General features: G+C 37.1%; 1 protein-coding gene and 1 long non-coding RNA gene across 2 annotated transcripts; one reads left to right on the forward strand and one right to left on the reverse strand.

Moving 5' to 3' along the window:
• The first annotated feature begins 6,552 nt into the window (after nucleotides 1-6,552).
• On the forward strand, nucleotides 6,553-7,750 carry LOC133789832 (fasciclin-like arabinogalactan protein 12). Its single transcript, XM_062227547.1, has one exon. It carries the CDS (start codon nucleotides 6,638-6,640, stop codon nucleotides 7,556-7,558), a length of 921 nt encoding a protein of 306 aa, XP_062083531.1. The 5' UTR covers nucleotides 6,553-6,637; the 3' UTR covers nucleotides 7,559-7,750.
• A 12,073-nt stretch (nucleotides 7,751-19,823) lies between these two features.
• LOC133789833 (uncharacterized) lies at nucleotides 19,824-20,577 on the reverse strand. The gene is made up of 3 exons (XR_009873730.1): nucleotides 20,495-20,577; nucleotides 20,236-20,402; nucleotides 19,824-20,156 (listed from the first exon to the last, which is right to left on the reverse strand). It is a non-coding gene; the product is annotated as an uncharacterized LOC133789833 (long non-coding RNA).
• Between the last annotated feature and the right edge of the window lie 4,363 nt (nucleotides 20,578-24,940).

Here is a 24,940-nt window from a genome sequence, read left to right on the forward strand (position 1 = left end):
GTATCAGACAGGCATAAAAGCATTAATCATGCTTTGGAGCTTGTGTTCCCAGATGCGTATCACGGTACATGTTACCATCATATATGTATGAATGTTGTGGCAAAATTCAAAACTGACCACGTGCAAGACATCATGGGGTGTGCAGCGTACGCATTTCGAAGAACGGAATTTCACAAGTTCTTTGACAAGATTAAGGTAATTGATCCGCCCATTGCTCAATATCTAGAGGGAATTGGCTTTGAAAGGTGGAGTAGTGCTTATTTTCTTGGTAACCGATACAATATCATGACAAGTAACTACGCAGAAAGCTTTAACAATAAGACCAAGGAGGCATGAGCTTTCCAGTCGCCACTTTTCTTGAATTCATAAGATTCACTCTTCACTCTTGGTTTGCAGACAGACGTGAAAGAGCTGCAAAAGCAACAACTATGTTATCACCTGAGATGGAAAAGGATTTGAAGCAAATAGGTGATAAAGCAATTTTTTTAGATGTCCAAGTCCTTGGTTATCACGAATTTCTTGTGGTCGATGGTAATGGTGAGGTGAACTTGGCCACAAAATCATGCTCTTGTGGCATGTTCCAAACCATTAGGATACCCTGTGTACATGCTTTTGCTGCAGCCAGAAAAAGAAGCATAAACATTTACTCATTGTGTTCCCCTTACTATAGAATCGAGGCATTGAAGGACACTTATAAAGATACTATTTACCCTATTGGGAACGAGGATGAATGGGTAATCCCTGATCACATCAGAGATACGGTTGTCGGCGTCCCCGCTGAGAAAGCCCCTGTAGGAAGGCCCAGGAAACAGAAAGTGGGTAGGTGAAAGAAAAATCGCTATGCTTCACGCAGGGAAAAAATTGTCTTGCCACGTAAGTGTAGCAGAAGTGGTGGTAGTGGGCACAATAGGAAGTCATGTAAGGCTAGGATTTAAAATATTGTGTTATGTAATTATTTAATTGATTTTGCTTCTCCTCTATTCCAATGGAATTTTATTTATAGGCTGTGATAAATGTTTTTACTCCAAACATGTTATTGAACTCGTTGTTTTGATATAAATATGTTTTGCTTTGTGCTTTGGTGAATATGAAGTATGATAAAATAGGATAAACAAAACTAGCAGAATTATAATTTGTTTATAAACTCAACCTCTCTGTTTACTCAGTTCACTTTGTTGTTTCATATTTGGTTGTTCAATTCAATCATATCGTATATTCAACTTGTATGTAGATAAAAAAGTATGCATGCCCACAAAACAAAAATATAAAAAGTAAGCATGAAAAGATTTTAACGAACAAATAACAAAAAATCTAAATAGAAACCAGAATAAGCTAAAAAATATTCCAAAAATACAAAGTACTAGACACCCAAACAACATAATTAGAATTAAGAGGAAACATATTAATCATCAAAGAACAATACTTTAAAGAACAAAAGGTAAAAACTTTGCCTCTTTTTAACCTAGAAAGATACTCTCGGCAGAAGTAGCAAAGTAGGAACGACACTCCCGTTCACCAATATAGTGGACTATCCTACTCTTGGGATCATAAAAGGACAGAGCATACCAGCTCTTCTCATGAAGACTTCTTGATTCAAGTAAGAGGTTACCATTATGTGAAACACCTAATGGCCATAAGTGTTTTCTTAAGGATGATGGCACAGTTTGGTTAGCCAAGTCCACGTAAAGATATTTAGTCCAAGAATCCCACACACCATATTTCTTCATTACCCATATCTCGATGGAAAAGAGCTGCAAAAGCAACAACTGTGTTATCACCTGAGATGGAAAAGGATTTGAAGCAAATAGGTGATAAAGAAATTTTTTTAGATGTCCAAGTCCTTGGTTATCACGAATTTCTTGTGGTCGATGGTAATGGGCACAATAGGAAGTCATGTAAGGCTAGGATTTAAAATATTGTGTTATGTAATTAATTAATTGATTTTTCTGCATTTATCCTATGGAATACTTCTTCTAATACTTTGTGTGTTTGGATGTTGAGGCAGACACATTATGTGAATTTAATATTTTTTTATTTAATAACTTTTTCAAAAAATATTGTTTGATAAAAAATAATATACAAAACTAACTGTATGCTATACTATACAAGATGTGTAAGACAAAAATGTAAAGAGCATCACGGGGCCAAATTCTGATAGAACAGGTCCACACACCACTTGGTCCTGAAATGCTGGATGTTCTCATCGATAACAGTATCGAGTGGTAGCCTATCAACCAGATGCTCGATATGTTTGATGGCAAACATACCACAATCCCCACTGCATATAATCAATTTTTTGTCAATAGAAGATAAAAATAACTTTAATTTTCAAATTTCAAACTCCACTAATTAAATAGAGGAATACCTTGTCTTAGTCTGAGGAAACTCCTCTGGAGGAATACGACAATATGAGAAAGGCTTTGCATTCCGCTCAGGATATACCTGGAGGTCCTCATGGTCGTCAAACATGCCAGAACACCATAACAACGAAGGTAATAATAAGCACCAAGACTTGATCGCTTCCTCCATCAGAGTGGGACTGAGCACGCTATAGTTGGAATCATAAACGTTGATGCACCACGTTTGAATGGAGACTTCAATGGCGATCCAATGTGCGGCTTTCTCGACGTGCAAGGCAAAATATACTTCACTCACATTTTGCCATGATACAAGGAATTGATTATCATCGTCCTTCAACATTCTCAGCACATCGTCGTCCCATGTATACTTAGTGTCGGTCTCTCTAAAATGATTCCAATGACCTAGGCACACCTGGGGGAAGGTGGTGTTCATGATCGCAGCATCCTGCCGAAATGAAGCATGGTAAAAGTGGCGTCGGCGGCGTAGCATGTGCAAAGCAGCATCAATATGCTAAAAAAACATAAAAATTCGTTAGTACCATCAATATATTTTAAGATTGAATTGAAAACATGAATGTAATTTACATACCGAATCCCAAAGCCAAGTCTGGACTATGTGCAACTGTAAGAACCATGCCACACCGTGCATCCCAGTATACACGTTACGGTCTCTCTTATTGTCGATCTTCCCGATGATCCACTTATGAAAGCTCTTCTCCTGCTGTGGGTCACACTTCCTCAGTGGTTCAGCAACTAGCCCCTATTTATCTAGTCTGATCTTCTTTGTTGGGTCGGTGAAGTCATCAAAACGCTTGGGCCTGCGTTTCTTCCTGACAACTTCAAGGCTAGCTGCCTCCTCGGGCTGCAATACTCGTACACTGGGACTGTCAGCATCACTGGCAGCTACAGATGTCTGGGCCTGTGGAGTGGAGGGTTGATCACCGCGCTCGTAGTCTGCAGGCAAGATATTCGACTCTGTATCTGATTTTACGTCGGTGGATCGACTTGAGACCAGTGAAAGTAGCTGCGCCAACTGAGCCATGATCATGGTCTGATTCTGTATTAAGGTTGCCTGGCCCTCCTCAACCCTCTTGAGCCTCTGCATCAATTGCTCATAATCAGGTTGGGCAACCTAACTAGATGAAGCTGCATAGGCCTGTGAAGTGCCCTCAACCCTCGGGACATCCTCATAAAAAATGAAGGCTTCCTTTGCAACTTCTGCTAGCTTCTCTGCCTCCTTCTCATGTACCACTACTTCATCCACTGCAGTCCCAGCCTCCAACTCAGGGAATAACCTAGAATCAACTTCTGGGAGGCTATTGTAGTAGACTACCTCAACGGGACGTGGCTTCAGCATGGAAAATACCACTAACTGCATGGTTGAATAACATGTGTCAGAAAAACTTTAATAAAATGAATCATTAATCAATTAATTTGTGACATTTAACAAGATAAAATGGAACTTACTCAACGATTGGCGAATATAGGAACCAACAGAGCTGTCGAAATAGTGATATCAGTCTTCGTAGCCCAACTGAGCATCCTCGAAATCTGATTCCCACTGTTCTCACCGAACTTACTCCCGAGAGAAGGCATGGCCTCAAAAGCCCAGTAAAGAAGCGCGGGTGCATAGCAATTGAAACTATTCTTCGCCTCCTTCTATTTTTTTCTTGACCCCTCTTTCTTCTTCTCCTCATAGATTGCTTCTTCATGTCCTTTTGAAGGCCTTTACTAACCTTCTTAAATGACAACTTCCCCCAAGGATACTTGAAAAAGTAATCAATATCCTCAACCATCCTCAGGGAATCTCCTCATATCGTTGTTGTCTTCTCTGGGGCATTCAGTACCCCCTCTATCAAATAGCACAAACCCAGCTTAAATGCATCTTCTGGGTTTGTGGAGGCCTTCAATGCATCTTCCAACTGACCAAAACTAACCTTCAAATCACCATTAAAATATTCCTGGATGATCCGATCACTTGAAAGATGCTCTTCAATTCATCTGGGGACGGTGATTTCCCAAAATTTAGCCCGGTAACTAGGGCAAACTCTGGAATACCAAATCTACACAGAGTGTTGCCCAGGTAGAACTGACCCTCTTCAGGCTTCTTACTTTCTACCTTACGCAACATTAGCTGATGCAGCAGAACCCCAGAAAAACTAAATGGTTTTTCCTTAAAGAACTGTCCCAACGGGCATGTGCCCTTTCAATAAGACCATGCCTCTTAAACTGCTCTATAAGGGTATCCAAGTAGGCACTACCCCTATAAGTGACACAGCCAGGAAAGTGTTTCTCCAATGGCACAATAAGTTCAGGCATCTGGAAAAAAAACAAAAAAAAATGTTAAAACTGTTAAAAATGTAAAACAATCTGGTAAGGCAATTACTATCGAGGCAGAAACAATCGAGTTCTGTCGAGTCTTATCGATGCCTATCGAGGTGGGTTCCAAAATCACAAAGAATAATATCATTGGGTTACTATCGAGTCCTATCGAGGCCTATCGAGGTAAGGCAAAAAAACCAAAGTCTAGTCATATCGAGGCCTATCGATTCCTATCGAGGTGGGTCCTAAAAATCCCAAAGCCGCGTACCATCGAGTCTTATCAAGTCCTATCGATTCATATCAAGGTATGTTCTAAAATTCTCAAAGCCTTGTATCATCGAGTCCTATTGAAGCCTATCGATTCCTATCGAGGTGGGTCCTAAAAATCCCAAAGTCGTGTCTCATCGAGTCTTATCGAGTCCTATCAATTCATATCGAGGTAGGTTCTAAAATTTCCAAAGCCTTGTATCATCGAGTCCCATCAATTCCTATCGAGGCCTATCGAGGCACAGTCTAATCCATTCCTCATCCTATACTATCGAGTCCTATCGATTCCTATCGATTTCTATCGAGTTTCATGAAAATATTGAAAAAAACCCAGATTTCTTCATTGCCAGCCCTGATCTATCCTATGAACAAAAATCAACAAAAAAAAACTAGGCACATACACATATTGCAGATTAAAAACGAAATCCCTCACCTTTGCTTTCTTTGAGGTTGTTTCATAAAAATTTGGTCGGCTTGCTCGACGTTTTCTCCTTCCCCTTCTCTGATCGTCACCCTTTGGGAGCCCTTGTTCGTGGTCGTGGAAGACAATGAAGGTTGGGTTCTACGGATTCAATCGAGGCCTATTGATTTCAAAGTTTTCTTGGTTCGGGTATTTTGGGAGAGAATACAGAGAGTTTGAGAAAATTATGCCAGGGGTATTTTGGGTAGTAACGACATTAGTAGCACCAAAACGAGAGGCTTATAGGGACAGGGTATTTTTCAAACGGAGTGTCACTTATTGCATTAAAACTCAAATTTCCCAAATAAAATGAGATTTTAGTAATTAATCATATTTTTATATAATACTATATTTGGTATTGACATTTATTAAAATGTTGTATATTTTTGTCCACACAAAGTTAAACTAGCAAGGATGTGTTTGGTAGACCAGATTGTATATCATTTTTTTATTTTTATATAGTACTGTACTTAATTGAATTGTTGTATAATTATATGTAAATAAAAGTTACAAAGTAGTATATAAAAATATGATATACAATATAATTTATTATAACAGGGCATATCAAATCCACCCTTATACACGTCTCAAATCTTTTCGCCCAAACTATGTATACCTTCCAATATTGACATATTTTATTTTGGCCAAGACGTCCTTCATGAAAGAACCAATTTATCAAGCAAACTTTGTAGTGTCTTGAAGAAGATGAACACGAGCATGGCATTTAAACTAATAACGTAAGATTGACAGGAGTACTATGAGTCATCCGTTAAGCTAATACAGTGAAAAAGTCATTTAATCATGAGCAAATGCCAATTAATTACTTGTAGAGATATCGTAAAGGAAGATGGGCACCACTATATATCACCATCAATCATAACCTTGTGCGCTCTTCTATATGTTTCAAATAGATATAATGTCTAATAAATAGCTTTTATTTTTTCTTTGTCACCGTATGCGAAAGCAATGCCTTAATTATACATATCAAACTCATGCCGAGAGATGTTACAACCAATAATTATCGCATCATTGTAAACTTCCCACAAACTAAATTGCAATCGAGCTACCTAAGCTCAATCTCTCTCCGCACTATAAAATACCCCATTTGCTCTCAGTTCCAACACCATATCCATCGATCAAAAAACTGACCACTCTTCAATTTCTTCCAATAAATTTTTTTATATTTTTTTTTTCCGTGAAACATACAAAACAAGTAGACTTAAAAGTCATGACGAAAAATCTATCGTTATTCTCCTTTCCATGCCTAATTCTAATCGTATTCTACCATTGCACCATACCATTTGCTCAGTCGTCGCCAGCGCAAGCCCCATCGACGACTAAAAATCACCCTTCTTCACAATCCCCGGCTCAAGCACCGGATCAACCTCTGGTCCAAGCGCCGCCTGCAAAACCCCGAAGAAGAGCAGAACCCACCAATGTCACTGAAATCCTCGACAAAGCTGGCGGTTTCAGCGTCTTCATCCGCCTCTTGAGGAGTACCGACGTCATTACTCAGATCGAAAATGACCTCAACGCTTCCAACAGCATTACCATTTTGGCTCCCACGAATGGTGGATTCTCGGCTCTCAAGGCTGGTACACTCAACCTTCTCTCTCAACAGCAAAAAGTGCAACTGGTTGACTTCCACGTCCTCCCAACCTTCATAGCCCTACAGAACTTCCAAACCCTAACTAATCCAATTCACACTCAAGCTAGTAACACTCGTGACTTCGCTTTGAACATTACTACTGAAGGGAATTTGGTGAACATATCAACTGGCGTCGTGAACACAACGATTTCGGGTACAGTTTATTCGGATAACCAGCTGGCTATTTATCGGGTCGATAGTGTGCTGCTCCCGATTAGTATTTTTGCGCCCAAGGTGAGTGCTCCAGCTATGGCCCCGGCACCAGTGGCGTTAAAGCCTAAGAAGGCGTCTTCTTCATCTTCATCATCAATAACATCGTCAGGTTCACCATCACCATCATTGTCAAAACCGTCATCCGAGTCTACATCAACCACATTGGACGAGCCAGTTGCAGCAGTGGATACATCTGGTGCTCTTAAGCCCATGGTAAATCATGGGACGTTGACCATCTCCGTTGCTCTTGCTGTGGTCGCAGCAGTTGTCCTGATGAGAAATAACTAATAAGTTTAATTAATTTGCTTGAGCAGAGTCATGTCATTATCCTAAAAAAAAAAGAAAGCAATGTTAATTATTAGAGAAATAGTTGGACGCTTCAAAAAATGATTTTGAATAATGACCATTGTAATAAAATACTTGCTATATAGTATGTACATTGATCATGCAATCTCGATTTGGTGACGATAATTAACCTCATGTTATTTATCTTTTATTTGATTTTCTTCTTTCAAACGATTGATCATTAATGCTAATATATATATTTATATCATTGTGCTATTATTTTTTTTCCGTGGTTCTGTTGCCGTATTAAATTAATGGGAACCATGTAAAATAATTTTTTAATATTTAAAAAGGACGTATGTGACTATATACATTTTGTAAAATTTTGCTTGTTTGTCGTATAAGAATTTTGTATAATTTTTCAAAATATTAAAAAAAGAAATAATATTTAATTATAAATGGGAACCATGTATGTCATGACCCAAGCCTAGGCAGTGAATGTGTAATATATATAATTTGGGTGGTCAAATGTCAAACATTGATCTTTGTTGAAAAATAACATTTATAAATGATCTTTTAGTTTGTACTATCATAATTATAAGTCCAAATTAATGGAATAACTCCGATAATTATATAGAAAAATATTAATAATAACAGAATGATCATCTATCATCATACACATAAGACAATAATATCCACACAGTTATGTAATAACCAAATAATTAAATTTAATAAGTTTTACGAATCATTAAAATATACCTGGCATCCATAATTCCTCAAACTAAATAGCATAGCTAAACTCCAACATAATATACCTTAATAGAATCAGGAATAATTCACAAGTCGTACACTTTGCCTTGAACCTGAAACCTTAAAGAGAAAACTAGATTGGACTAAACTAGGAAAAATCTGGACTTTGGATCCCTATCCATCTTGGTATCCATAAATCTCAGAATGAGCGTTCTCCTAGAGGGGATAAATAGGGGTGAGCTTATAAAGCCCAGTAGGAATACAACTATTCACAAATTACCCACATTTTTAATACAAATCCATGAATGATTAGCATTTAAAACAAAACATATCATCATCATGTGTAAGCCAAGACAGAGAGACCACACATAATCACAAGAGCATTGCTACACTTTCACATCACACCGTCCACTAGATCCCTAATTCCCGTTACCCACCATAAAAAAATCAACATCCTAAACCTGGTAGCCGAACCTGATAACCACGACAAGGGAGAGGCTCAGAACACATCTTGTATACAGATGCTAAGTCTTTACACCTACATGTGTGTGGACACCAAATCTGCCTATGATGACACAAAGACTAGGTCATGAAACAATAAAATGCACAAATCATGATCACTATTACCCTCAACAGTATAACCAAAAGCAGGTAAACATGAATAGCAAGAAACATTTTCTCCCTCTAATAATGGTCCATAATTAATTGGGAATAAAATTACCGTTTTACCCTTTTAATTATATCTTGTTTCCTTAAGTACCAATGACTTTACTAATGAAGGTTAATTCATAACTAAATTATGAATTTGAGCTCAATAACATTTTCAGTCCCAAAAGTCAACCCTTAAGAGAACCATTATTCAATCTCTTATGAGAAGGTATAGATTCGATATATGTGTACTATGTCCCCATCCATTTACATTAATGAGTTCTCAAAACAAAAGTTTTCAGCCTGATCATTTTGACAGGCCCTAACGAGTGAATCAAAGAACTCATATAACATAAATAGGAGTTCATAGTAACTTCAGGATTAAGATCTATTTGTATATGATCATCAGTTGATATATTTAATTAATACTTCGAAACAGTATTTAACTAAGTATTAATAAACATATCTGGTCCAGTTCTATATATATTATCTAATATATAAAGTACCTCAACTAAAGTGTCCTAGTAATCCGGATCTAGATCACATGTATTCATAATACTAGTGGATCGTACTTGCAGTAATTAATCTAAAGATTTCAAAACTTTATTTTACTGCGAACTATTCAAGTTCATTCATCTCAAACATAATCCTCTTGTACCATTGCGTGGTTAAGATCACAAATATGAACTTAGGAATTTTTCTGATATTAACTTAATATTATCACAGAATAATATAGTCCATAAAATATATGTGTAACAAATTCAATTTATTTTTTTTTTCTTAAAACAATGTCTACTACATATGCTTTCAAGGCATAATCCCCAACATGTATGACGTCCAAAGTTGTTGATAGACATGGAGGAAATGGTACTTGCGACTGACATCACCTTAGTCTATAATTCTATAGCTAATAATTTAGTGAGGAATAGATACTTTCTATATACATAACTTTTCTCATATAAAAGTATTTTTTTAAAAACTAAATTTAAAATATTTGGTGACACACTTCGAGGTATTTAAACCCAGTGCTCTGATAACATTTTTCTGTCATGACTCGAGCCCTAGGCAGTTGCAGATGTGTAATAATTGAATAACTCTTATAATTATATAGATAAATATTAGTGATAAAAGCATGATCATCTATCATTATACATAAAACAATAATATTCTCAAAATTATGTAATCACCAAATAGTTCAATTTAATAAGTCACAAATCATAAAAAAATACTTGGCATCCATAATTGCTTAAAGTAAATAGCATAGCCAAACTCCAACATAATATACAAGTCATACACTTCGCCTTGAACCTAAAACGTTAAAGAAAACTAGATTGGACTAAACTAGAAGAAATTCGGACATTGGATCCTTATCCATCTTGGTATCCATCAATCTCAAAATGAGCATTCTTCAGGATGGGATAAATAGGGGTGAGCTTATAAAGCCCACTATAATACAACTATTCATAAAGGACCCACAGTTTTAATAAAAATCCCGCTACAGGAAAATAGGTCTACAGCGGCGACTTTTGTCGTCGCTGTAGGTCTGGATGTGCAGCGACCTACAGCGGCGACAAAACACAGTCGTCGCAACAAAATTTTACTATAACAACATGTCAGTTGCAGTAGGAAATCCATTTTTTTGGTTGATCAAGGATATTGCGACAACATATCATCACTGTAGGTGGTTAGAAAATTTGAAATTTTGAATATCAAAAACTCCTACAGTGACCACATGTCGTCGTTGTAGGTCCGTGGACTGCCAACATCAATATCGACGACATGTCATCGCTATAGACTGTATGGGTTTATATTCCGACATGTCGCCGCTGTAGGGTCACGAAATCTCAGTTTTTTGTGTTCAACGAGCACCCTACTACGGCGACACATCGTCGCTATAGATATATAATTTTTTTTTTAAATAAATTACTTATATTAATTAAGTAAATAAAATTATTTAATTAAATAATAAAACCAATTTAAAATTCGTATAGTCTCCAAAATGTAAAAAACAACACAAAATATTAATAAGTTTAAAAGAATAATATAACCAAAATAAATGTCATCTAAATTAATCCCTAAGTCATCATCATAGTCGGGTTGTTGTGGTGACTGTGCTAGCTGTGGTTGTTGTGGTGGCTGTGGCTACTGTTGTGGAAATTGGCCCAAGCCTAGAATGTTCGCCATCATGGACTCTATCATATTCATGTCCAAGTTGACAAGCTAAAATTATGGAGCTTTGATGTTCGGATTTGTAGCTTGCATAAATTGTTACATTTGCTGGAAGCTGTTGTTCTGGGTCATAATGGCATGACTGAAGTGTTGAACCATCGACTCAAATATCTCAGCTGGTACCATTGGAGGGCCGACTATGGTGGACGAAAATGGTGATGCCTCTAATTGTGAAGAAGATCTGGTGACGCTTGAGGCAAAGGTACTAGTGCCCTTCAACTTGTGTCTAATAACTCGGTCGTGCCCACGACGTTATGCAACTACCTTTGAGACGACTTATCTCTCATCGGCAGAGGCACTTCGTGCTGAAGATTCAGATTAGGATTGGGATTGTGTCTACACTTCTTGCTGCAAGGCATCCTGAAGTTTAGAAACAAGACAACTAAAACATAATATAATTAAAAAATAAACATATATACATAACTTAGAAATTTACTTACATATGCATCTTTAGCATTTGTGTTCACCCATCCACGTGTCAGATGATTGTGCATGTCGTAGAACATCTCAATAATGCAAGGCAATTCCTTAGTCTGAAGTTTCATCTTTAGAAAACAAAATGTAACAAAATATCAGTTATATATTGAAATTATTGTTAAGATAACTGAAAATATTTCAAATTATCTATATTTTTTTATTTACCTTCTTAAATCGAGGATAAGCATAAGAGGTCGATCCATGGAGACTTAGATACTTCCCTTTTGCTTTGCTCGCAACATTTTCCTTTGTGCGTGCCATGAAATGTGGAGTAGTGAAAAGGTCAACCAACTTCTACTAACTCTCGTTTTCCATGTCATCCGGTGGATTCTATCTGGTTGTCTTGATACCATCATACGCTCCATGCTCATCGAAGTGTTTTTTCTTACGACTTTTTCTATCCTTGTAGCGATCCTGAAACTCTTGCTCAATCCCAGTCTCTTTCTAAATCATCTTCACTAAGTTTATGATCATCATCGTCATTAATGAAATCATCATCCACATTCAAAACAGATCTAGACGTTTCCCCAATTATGCTGGTGTAACCAGGTCGATCTAGAGGCATAACCCCAACTCTCCTAATTCCATAGTGTAAAATTTGATGAAGTACCATGCACGACATTGACCTCATTATCATCATCGATACTTGAATGATCCCAGACCTTTCGATGATTGACTTCTCCTACTACCTTCCAATTTTTGTTTCTTGTAGGATCTTCCAAGTAGAAAACTTGGTTTGCTTGAGTGGCGAGAATAAACTGCTCATTTTTCTACCCTTCACAATTAATTTTGATACTAGTTATGCTATTCTCAATCACATTTCAACCCTTTCTTGCATCGATGTTGATTATTTGCATCGAAACAATATTACTGATTAACCATAGGAATAGCATAACTCTCCAATCTCCTCAAGTTGGCAATAGAAAGTGAAATAATCGGTACTTGGCACCGAAACTCCACTATTTTGAGTGGTATGTCTTTCGTCGTGACTATGTACCAAAAACTTCACACTTTTGACATTGAAAGCAGCGAAGAAATATGCATTCTGATTTGCCCGTTTGCTAAAGCAAATAATTCATCAGTACACTCAGTTGACTGTACTTGTCGCAGAAGACCCATCTATAGAGTATGACACAAAAAAAAACACAATGAGATGAGTATTAATCAATTTGAATTTCATAAGAATTATACACTTTCAACAATTAATCTTCAATTTAAACCAACTAGGAAAATCTTTTTGATTATGTTTGAATTTTCTCGAAGGCATTCACTGTATATCATAATGATTATGGTAAGATGACATTTTGCTATGAATTAAATTTAATGAATTCATATATGTGTTTAGCTAATTACATCATATGTGGTTGGATTTCAGGGCAATTGTTGAGTACGAACCACTCCACTTCTTTTCGATGAAGACAGTCAAGGGATATGTTTTTCTTTCTGCTACTTGGAAGACATTGTCATTCAAAAAGTGACAACTTTCTTTTAGGAATAACAATATCTACATTTATTTTTTTATGATTATATTAAGTCTCTACGGCCTGAAGATATTGCAACATAACCCTTCGCTATAGAAACTTCAAGGCGCGCCTTGTTCTTGAAATAATTTTTCATGTTCTTCATATATTTCTCATACAGATACATCCACATCATGTAAACATGTCCTCTGAGGATATTTTTTAATAAATGAAGAATTAAATGAATGATTATTTCAAAAAATGCTAGAGGAAAAATTAATTCCAACTGACACAAAATTTGTATAAATTGATCCTTTGCATTCTCCATGTCCTTAACAACCAATGTACGAGCACAAATTTGTTTAAACAAATTGCAAAGCTAAATGATTGTCTTCGAAATAGACTTATCCAAATAGCCTCAAACTCCTACCTGCAATAGACGTTGCATAAGAATGTGACAATCATGGGATTTCAATCCAATAATGCTGCCATCATTGTCAGTTACTTTCTTAGAGAAATTTGAACCGAAGCCATCAAAAAGTCTAACTCATTTTATGAACTAACAAAAAAAATTTCTATCATCTTGTGTGAAAGAGTACACAGGATGTGGTTTGATCAACTTTGTACCGTCTTCCTTGAGGTGCAACTCTTCTCGGATACCACAATTCTTCAAGTCTATTCGTGTTTTGGTGGTGTATTTAGATTTCTTATTCATAAAAAAAGTGTCGAGGCATTTGTCACAATATTTTTCTCTATGTGCATCACATCAAAACTGTGCATCAATTCAAGTTCGAACCAGTAATCAAGCTCAAAGAAAGTACTATTTTTACTCCAATTAAACTCTTCTAGATCTCACTTTCTTTTTACTCCTTCAAAACTTACATGTTTATCCGGTAAACAATCTGGAACATGAGTTGATTGTTCAAGTATGTCTTGACCACTGAATTTTCTTGGACGACGTCCTTTTTCATAATTCCCATCAAACAAGCGACTCTTCCTCCACTTATGCGTAGAAGATAAGAATCTTCTATGACCAACATATGTCGTCTTCCCAATTACCCGACATGAAGGAGTGTCTTTGTTGCATGAAAGACATGTTGGGAACTTATACAAAATCTTTATTTATTTTCATGTAGATCTAATATTAAACAAGTTAATATGAGACAACCTAGAACATGTTTCTAAAATTGAATTCAAAGAGAAGTAATGATAAGAATACTTACATTATACGCAACGGAATGAATGAGTCCTTCCTTCAGTTTCTCTAACCCTTGTATCCTTTATGTCGCATAGTATTACCAAGAAACTGAACCAACCTTCAATTTTCTTCACAGCCTTCCAAAGTATCCTTGGAATCACCTTGACTAGAGTGGGAAATTCTTAGCACATGAGATAGATACAGAGAGAAGAAGAGAAAAGAACAATAAGGCTTAGAAAATTACTTATGTTTAGGGAGAATCTAAAACATATCAGAAACTTGTGTTTCAACTTGTGTTTTTACTTGTTCTGCATCCTAATTTCAGCACGAGTCTTTTATTCAGCTCATGAACAACTGGCAAGTAAAAGTACGATAAAAAATGGCCAATGAATCTGTGTATTCTCCATGAAGATAGCACGGTCCCCAAGGTGATGGCATGAGCTGGGGTGTATAAAGCGATAAGCATGAACTTATAATATGTATAAGGCATAGCATCAATGGCACGAGCTCATGGTGTATTCATCTCGGGGCACGCTAAAGACCTGGCATGTCCTTGGATCCCTGAAAACCCGGACACGTAATATAATCATGCATGGTCAGGCAGGGCATGTCCGCATATCCCTAAGGATCCAGGGTCCATTTTATTTCCTGATCAGACCAGCCTTAGGATAAATTTGAATATTTATAATAAGTGTAATATAGATAAAAATAGATGTTAAGTCACGTGATGACCCCAAGACCTGTCCAAGGATTTTCTCTATAAATACTGAGATCTTGGATAGAGGGAGGGGGGGATTATTCTGTAATACTAAAAATCTGTCAAAATTCATAGAGAAAAACATTAATAACATAGACTTGTGGACTAGGTGGATTTTAACCACTGATCCACATAAAGAAGACGAGTGTTCTTGGGAATTTCCTTTCGAGAATTCTTGAGAGTCCTTTTCTTATTACGTTTATCATTAAGCACTAATTCAACCCAGTTATTTTCTTAATTCACTTTTGGCGAAAAACCAGGTCAACAGTTTGGTGCTCTCGTTGACAGCTACAGATTAGTGCTTTCATCAAAATCTCAATCAAAGTTCATCATGGTGATCACTCGATCGAGGCACAACAATGAGATGGAATAGCCTAGTGGGCAGGAGGTTCACCATGCCGCTGTTTCCAGTGAGCATAGCCCTAAAATCCAACAACGATCGAGAAAGCAACCGATGGGCCACGGCGACACTGGGAGTTCAGCGTCATTGTCGCCGAATCCGAACCCAGATTACTTGACTGCCGTAGAACTGGAAAACATGCAGTTAAGAAGCCATTTGGCCAAAGAAAACAAGAAAATCAAGGAGGTTTTGGCTCGGCTACCCCCTCTTGCAACCGACGTTAAAGTTGAAAAGAGGCAAAGTGGGTCTCATAAGTCCCGTAGGAATGACCGATTTAAACCAAGTCGGTCAGGCAGAACTGCCACCCCAAGTTTTGCGCCCATGGCGCAAGATCACCAAAATGCTCAGCCTAATGGCCTTCCCAGGGGTCATCAACAAGTCAGCCGGTCGGTTAGGACCTCGACCCCAACTTCACTACCACCGTCGTATGCACCTGGAAACACCCATGGCAACCCACGGGGAAGGTCCGGGGCAAGCTCGCAAAAACAGCACGTTCCTGCCAACCCTCTTGCATCACGATCAAATCGCCAGATGCGGAGAGTTAGAAATGGTGGAGCAGAATGACCGCGGGCTAACTTGGTTCATCCTGATGGGACAAGAATTCCTCACCAGTCAGGCATCCCCCATCACCCATAAGACATCCAACACCGCCTCGTTCTGCGCAAAATGTTCCTGCTTATGGGGACAGCAGGAAAAATCCTCCTCCCGCTGCCCCTACTTGTGCCTCGCGGACGCGCGCCAATGATCCAGATCCTCAACCTTAACCACGAGCACTAATTTTCTCTAATGGGAGTTATTGGACTGGGAGCCATCGAAGTGGCAGATTCAATGCGGACCTGAGAAATCACCTGAGTTTGGCTAAGAGCCCTTGGTTTGATCCACAACCTGATCTACGAGATCGCCTAAACTCACATAAGAGAAATTCAGTCCAAAAAGAAGGAGCCAGTTACACTCGTCAAGAGGAGGTCCTTTCGAAGTACGTGATAACGGGAATGTCCCACCAAACCAAGCAAAAACTTGGAGGGACAACAACCCGCCGAATGCGCACGGTAGGATGAAGCTGTTGAATAGCCCCAGAATAACCAAGGAATCTGTACGCCCTAATTTTCCACGGGCTATTAGAGAGCTGAGATATGGCATAATTATATCAGCCACATGGATACCACGTGGCCGAAGCTGCTGTTGTCAGGTCCTACCTCTTTAGCTCGAGGTAGCCAAAATTTTATCAAGATTATTTAAGGGCTGAATCAGAGATATGAGGACCGCGGGTCGAAAAGGCATCCAGCCCGAGGCACGAGCTGGAGTTGGAAGCTGTGACCCCTTGTAAAGTCAACCACACAATGTAAACGTGCATATATCAGACATCATGTGTCTGATATATCCCTGAATTCTCGGACACGCAGCATGAACGTGCGTGTTCAGGCACCCACGACTGGGTTGGGCTGTGCGTCCCATTATCCCCCTTACCTATTGATTAGACCACACCTCATCTGTCAGGTTTTAGGAATTAATCATGAATGCCATAGAAATGACATGATGGGTAAGAAGGTCACGGGATGACCCCCCTTACCAACTCCCAGGGGCCCTCTCCTATAAATATGGAGACCCTGGGAGTTGCAAAGGGTTGGATTCTATTGTGTAACGAAATACCCTGTAAAGAATACCATAAATATAGCAATAATATTGGCTGGTGGAGTAGAAGGATTTTAACCTTTGAACCAACTAAAAACGTAGTCGTATCTTCAGTTCATATTAAGATCATTCATCTGTTTCGGTTCATCACTCAACACTAATTCCTTTCTCTTATTTTCTTAATTACCTGTTGGCGAAGAACCGCGTCAACAGAATCAAAGACCAAACCCTCGAAAGTTTAGCCCAGATGGAGGAGCTAATGAAAAGACTCCTATCAAAAAAGGAAAAAGATGAATATGATTCAGGGGGTGAGCTCGAGCTTTTCGCCCCAAACATTGCGGCAACTGCCTACCCGTCAGGTCTCAGGATGCCCCATTTATCAAAATTTGATGGAGATGGAGATCTGTCTGAACACTTGGGGATGTTGAACACCCTGACGATGGCCCACAACATCGGGCCCGAGCTAAGGTGCCTAATATTCCCCTCGACTCTGATCGGGGTTGTTAGGCAATGGTTCAAATAGTACAAAAACACCCTATCAGCTAGTGGAAGAATTACTCTGCTAATTTCAAGAGAGCTTTCAGGGCTTCTCAGGTAGCTCGGATTAAGGTCGACTCCCTTGAAAATGTAAAGCAGTAGCCCAGAGAACCTTTGAAAGCATACCTGAGTAGGTTTGCCAACGTTGCCGCACGAGCTAGAGATGTCGACGAGAGTTCTAGGCTCATGGCAATGAGGACAGGAATCCTTATGGTAGGCGACCTATGGCAGGAACTACAGAGAAAGGCAGTTAACACTGTGGATGAGTTCCTAAACCAAGCTCAAAGGTGGATTAACCTAGAAGAGGCGCGAGCTTCTGTTGCAGGAACCAGCCAAGCCCCTATTCAACCCGTTGGAGCGACAAAAAATATGGTTGGTGCTACAGCTCAAACCGTTGTCTAGAATAACCAAGGGGGTAATAAAAGAAAGGGAAATGGTGAGGGCGACCAGAGTAGGGTAAAGAAAAACAAATCTGTGGAGAAGTTAAAACCGGTCTATGCAACTTATACCGACCTCACAGATACTAGAGAGTGCATCTTCTTGGCAAATTCTGGTCGCCTTCCGTGGAAGAAACCAGAGCCATTAAAGAATCAAAGGGCGAAGAGAGATCCCTCGAAATTTTTTTGATACCACAATGATATCAATCATAATACTGATGACTGCAGACAACTAAAGGATGAGATCGAGACTCTCATCAGGGCAGGACCCTTGGCTCAGTACGCCCGGAATCGAGTGACTTCCAGACAGCCAGTTGGACAAAACATTCCATCACCTATGGAGGCTCCAATGAATCAAAATGGAGCTCAGGTGAATCAAGACATTCCTCCTCCGATAACGGGAGGAGATATAGCAACCATTTCTAGAGGTTCTCATCTGGCAGGCACGAGTAGAGGTGCCCAAAAAAGTTATATCAACGAGTTAAAATCCCACAACGGAGTGGAATTTGTTCCGGGGCCGAGATCATCAAAGCATCAGCGATTGGAGAAGCAACCAATCTCTTTTGCAGAGGAAGATGCCAGCCATGTCCAGTTCCCACATAACGACCCTCTGGTCATAACGGTCTAGCTCGCCAACCAGAGAGTAGGGAGGACACTAGTAGATAACAAGAGTTCTATGAATCTACTCTTTAGGTCCACCTTAGAAAAAGTGGGGCTGTCTGTAATAGACCTGAAGGCAACTTCAATGATTTTGTATGGATTCTCTAGTGAGAGGTCAGCAGCCATTGGGACAATCGATTTAGTGGTAACGCTGGGTGAAGGTCCACAAACTTTCTCCAAGCTCCTGGAAGTCGTGGTTATCGATTATCTAGCGGCCTATAATGCGATCTTGGGCCGACCTGCGTTTATGGCATTTGAAGTCAGAACCTCTATTCGTCACCTAGCAATTAAATTCCCCACCTCTGCGAGAACATGCACTGTTACGGGCAATCAACTCGCTGCCAAGGAATGCTATAGCATTTCCACTAAGGGAAAATCACAACCCGGGCAGCAAACAATGGCAGTAAGCGACAGAGGCAAGGATTCCCAAGAGACGGAAGATGCTCCCGAGACGGAAAAACCTTAAAAAGCCAAGGATAGAGACATCACCCCAAGTGATGATATCGACCCCTGAATAGGCGAGGGCAAGTCAGAGCTCCAAGCTATCGAGGAGCTCGAGGAGGTAATCATAGATCCCAAGGACACCTCGAGAATCGTTAAGATTGGGAAAAATCTCGATGATGGTAGAAAAAGGAGCTTGTAAAATTCTTGTAGGAGAATCTAGATGTATTCCCCTAGTCTCATGAGGACATGATGGGGATAAAACCGTGCCCGCCAGGTCGCAAAAATAGAGGCGTCCACTACTACAAAATTGACATGGGACGATGGTTTTAAACCGTCGTATGGACTCTCATACGTCGGTTCTAATACTGTCGTCCCATGCAATGTCATGCCATGTAAAAAATAAAACGACGGTTTAAATAAAAGCGTCATCTCGCGTCGTACATGAGACAATTGTTCTTATACAAACGTTGTCTCTTGTATTACATGAGACGACAATTTATGTGCAAGCATCATCCACTGCAGTAAATGAGACGACAGCTCCTACTCAAGCGTCATCCTCCTGCAGTACATAAAATGAAAATTTATGTGCAAGCATCGTCCCCTCCAATACATAAGACGGCAGTTTTGTAGAGACCGACGTCCCATGTAGAATATGAGAATTTTTTCATTTCTCTATTTTCAACCACTATATTCATTCATAATTTTCTGTGTAATTACAACATAGTTCAGACAGAATCAGCAGGCAAACAAAATCAATAGAACTCAGTATGTTCCAAATCTAAAAATTATAAGATCAAAATATACACTTGCAATAACTATGTAAGTGCTAACTAAAAACTACAATTAGTATATTTTTTAATTCTGATTTCAAAAGTTACTCTTGTTATGACGCATCCACTCAAGAAGCTTGGCTGCCCATTCATTTCGAGTTTCATTAATTTCGCCAAGTGTATATGTATTCTTCCCACCACACTACAAAACACAAAATAAAAAAACAAGTCAGAAATTAAATTCAATAAAATTGTAGTTCAATAATTATAAATGCACTTACATTACTAGTTAGCCATCGCATGAGTGTCTCATTCAAGCAATAGTCCTTCATCATCCTTATGATATAAAAGCCGCACTCTACTGACGATGTTTGACGAGGGCAATTGACTATTTTCCACTTGAAATTTTTTTCATTCCTTCCTGTCTTTCGCTTAATGTGTGAAGAGACTATATATACATCAATAGTAAGAGCATATTAATTTTTTATTTCCATATCAAATAACCATATTATATTCTAAAATTAGTTTCAAATGTATTACCTGTTCATAAGGTTCTTCAAATCATTTGGAGGAGATTTTCTAAGTGGATCAAGATAGCAACATGTATGGTCATCTGGATCAAGGATCACTAACATCCGGTGACGGCTGCATTTAAAACAAAGTTATTAAAATAAACATCATAAGGTATAAGTAAAATTAATATTAAATGAAAATTTTACTTACAAGAAATGGTATGGCATTAACCAAGTTTGACCCATCACTGTGTTATTGATACGCTCTGAGATAATTTCAGTCCGATTATCCATATTTGCCCCAAGTCTCGATGACCATGGTGGCTCAATGAAACTAAAATATTGTGATATCTCTCTATCACACAACTGAGAATATATTATACTACATACATGAAAGTTAATCTACACATTCATATTCATTTATATGAATATTCATTGCGATATCATTTATAGGAGTATTGTAATTAAAATTTTGAAGAGAAAACATTGAAGTATAAAAGTAAATCAAACAACAAATACCTTAATTTACTAGCCTAGCCATCTATCACAATCAACACAAAAAATTCAAACAACACATAGGTTTTCATCCATATATCACGGCAGCACACAAAATTCTCATAACCTACTTCACTAATACATGCAAGTTTTCAACCTTCCGTTATCATCACAACACACAATTATAATCTCATAACCTACTTCACTATGGATGAATATTTAAGATATTCAAACTCCTCTAACATACACATGTATAATATTAAAAAGAATAAAAGAATATACCTCTTCCAATCAATAGCAAGCTTTTCTAATGCTCCTCACTAATTCTACTACCTAAAAATAAAATTAATGCTTGAAATATTATAACATGGAATATATTGTACTCAAAACTAATACAAGTACGAATGGGAACCAAAAAAAGTGTTGTGCTCAAATAAATGCTAGTCCAAAAGAATGAAACTTAGAGTAATCAGCAAAATAACCACACCTCCTATAATCCATTAATTATAGGGAACTGTGTCAAGCTTGTAAGGTAAAGAATATATCCAAGAAAGAAAATCCTACAGATTTTGATATGATGAATAAAGAGTAAATCACACTAAGCTTAAAGATAACTGAACATAAAGAAGAGAGCTAAGATTTATCCATTATCTTTTTATGCATAACCTCCAACACACAGAAGTGGTAGCAAATAACTTCTATATTATTTCTGGGTGAACCAAACAAATTTTAAATTTTCCACATTGATGAAGAATATTCAGAAGAGCAACATTTCAACAAATTATATTAACGCTCAAATCAATTATGAAACTTATATTAACGCTCTGGCATATAAATTTCTAATTAATTTAGATTTTGATAGGCCTCCAATACGTTTCACATATAGTAGGCGACACAATAATTAGTTGTGGAGGTATTTTGGTATTTTGTATTGAACAGTGATCATATGTCCTTGATTGGTTACATATCTGGCAAGGTGTAGTGGTAATTTAGCTTTGGGATGGTTGAGTAGGAATATATATTCTTCTCTTAGCTTGTGAGGTAGGCATTTAAGTTATTTTGGGTGAGCTTTGGCTCAAGTGAAGAGTCTCCAAGTTCTTTCAAACAACTTGGAAAGCTTTGTACTAGTGCTCAAGTAAAAATTACAGCATGCTGCCATATTACCCAAATTTGTGTTACTGTTTGATTGATTGTTGTTCTATAGTTTCTGATCTCGTATTTGCTGTAAATTGGTATAGATTCCATGAGAAACCACCTAATCTACTCATGTCCCCATTCTCTGAAAGTTACTATAGAATCATTTTGTTACATAATTAAATAAAATTATTGATGAGTATAAGTCATGTTCAAACCAACAGATTGCAGCTATAATTGTAAATAAGAATATTTACAGCAAGATTTCACAACCTAAATGGAGATCACCATGGAGATCACCATGCTGGCAAAGGAAAATTAATTTCATAGATTTCATAGGAAACTTAGTTTCAATAAAATCCTATAATGTGGATTGTATAACTTAAGAAAATAAGAAAGGAACGCGAAAAAAAACAAGTGTTGATAATTTAGATTTTAGTGACATTTATGATATATGAATAATACAGGTTAACTCACTCCATTTTCAGGGCTAACTGCAACAACTATTGAGTAATATGCAACACTCACTTCAGTTTCAAATACCCCGTGCCTTAAAAATTCAAAGGAAATGATAGCTCTACATTGTGAAATTAGTTGATTATAGGAGGTGTGGTTAGTCCAAAGGAATGAAATTAATTGATTTAAAAGTCCCAAGAATGCTTTAAAGCTTCATCAGCAAAATTCAAACTATTCAAATCAAGCAAACAGAAAGTACACTCTCCATGAATCAAACCCAATCCATGAAATTTTTCAGAAGTGGATAGATTGGTTCATTAGGATCATACCTAATAACTTTACTGCTCTCAGATAAACTTTTCATATCATGTGGACAAAAATTCGACCACAAGTATACATAACAAAATATTATGTATGATTTTGAGACCCACATGAGTATATGAGGTTGCTACATGAACATATATACCGAGGAGGTACAAAATTAGCAATTTTTATGCTTAAATCTTCTAGCTAAGCATAAAGACATTTCTCAACAAACTAATAAATATAAGTAGGGTACTCTAGTTTATTTAACATGTTTGCTCAACAATTCATACCTTTGTCAAAGGAACCAAGAAGCAAGTGACTTGGTGTCTATCTCGATGGCTATTTCTTCATTCAACAATAAATGTGTCCTTTCCATATAGTTCCATTAACAAATAAATCAAGATGTGTCCTTCCAGTGCCTGCAAAAAAATGAACTATAAGTGTGAAATTATATTAATAGATGAACCAAATTAAACAAAACTTTATTAAGCATGCTATAGAAAATTAAAATAAATAAAAAAGTTGAAAAAGACAAAATAGAAAACCCAATGAAAAGTATGTAAAATGACAAAATAGATGAACCCCACAGAAATTATCCACAAAATTTCAAAATAATGCAAAACACAGAAATAGTGCAAAATCATTATAAAGAAATAGTGAAAAATCATTATAAAGAAATAGATTACTAATTATATCATTAATCCACAAAAATAGTGCAAAATCATTATAAAGAAAAAAGTTTCAAAAAGTAAAATCATGAGCAAACTTTTAGTATGCAATAAAGACTAGAGAAAAATGTGAGCTTTTTATTATTAATTTAAAGATAGAGAGATTTTAAGAGACTGTAAACTAAGCTACGTACTAAACTGAAAGAGCACTTTGGATTTCTGAATTCTCACCTCTGTCTGTCTTCAACTTTTCCAACACATATAAAACATGCATGCTCTCCTCTCACATCTACAACTGTTGCCTATTAAAGTTTCCTCAGTTACAAATAAATCTCATAATTCATAATCAACTTCAACCATATAATTTATTCTATTTGTTTAATACAAATATATACAATTATATATCAATAAATTTATATTTGTATAACAAAAATGCAGAAAGCACATTATATCAGTGGAAAATAGAATCCCTACATAATAATACTATCTGAATTAGAGGAGACAGCTATGTAATTTGTTCATTATCTACTCCTGAAAACTTAAAAGTCAAAAGACCACTTATGATTAGAGACATTCAAAAAAAGAAAAATGGGAAAAAGATAAGGGTTGGAAATAATGCCAAAAACAGTAATAAGAGTAACACAATCAACAACTTTCAAATCCTTTTAACTTGACTACACAGAACCCCACTTCTCTCTTTTATTTTTCTCTTTTAAAAAACAAACTTCTCTTTTATACACAATATTACATCAAACCACACCACATCTCCAAATAAATAGAAGCCTACATCTTTTATCGTTCAAGAATTCAATCAAACACCTTAATTACATTAACGACATAACTAAAATAAATATTCTATCAACACTTTCATCCACTAAACACAAACGAATCACAAGTAATATGTTTCACAATCAAAGAAATTTCACCAAAACTATCAATATTTAATAAAAGATATATAGGTATTGTAAATACACACAATAAAAGAAACACATATTTAGTATATTAATTTTAGAGATAGATCCAACTCCAGTCTTGTTCATAGCATCTGATGCAGTTATTTTTCAACTTCAATTTTCATCTCTCAATTAAGTTGATCATAGCTGCAAACTAATTTTGTCAACAGAGGCATGCCCATTTTGCAGGAGGGTTCGAGAGGCGATAACAAAACTTGATCTTTCTGTAGAGGTGAGTAGTTAAAAATGGAATTTGGATCAAGAAAATCAATCCTAAAATCTTCACATATTATTGATATAAAAAATCATATACAACATTCATCAAGTTCAAGTTATAGAAGAATCTTATATACGAAAGATAATGATAGTACTTTAACATATACTTTTAAACCTTGGATACCTTTCACATAAAGACACAGATTACATTTGTTATATTATTTAAACGTAAATCGTACCCCCTTA

Source organism: Humulus lupulus, chromosome 7 (assembly GCF_963169125.1).
Source record: "Humulus lupulus chromosome 7, drHumLupu1.1, whole genome shotgun sequence".
NCBI classification, from domain to species: Eukaryota; Viridiplantae; Streptophyta; class Magnoliopsida; order Rosales; family Cannabaceae; genus Humulus; species Humulus lupulus.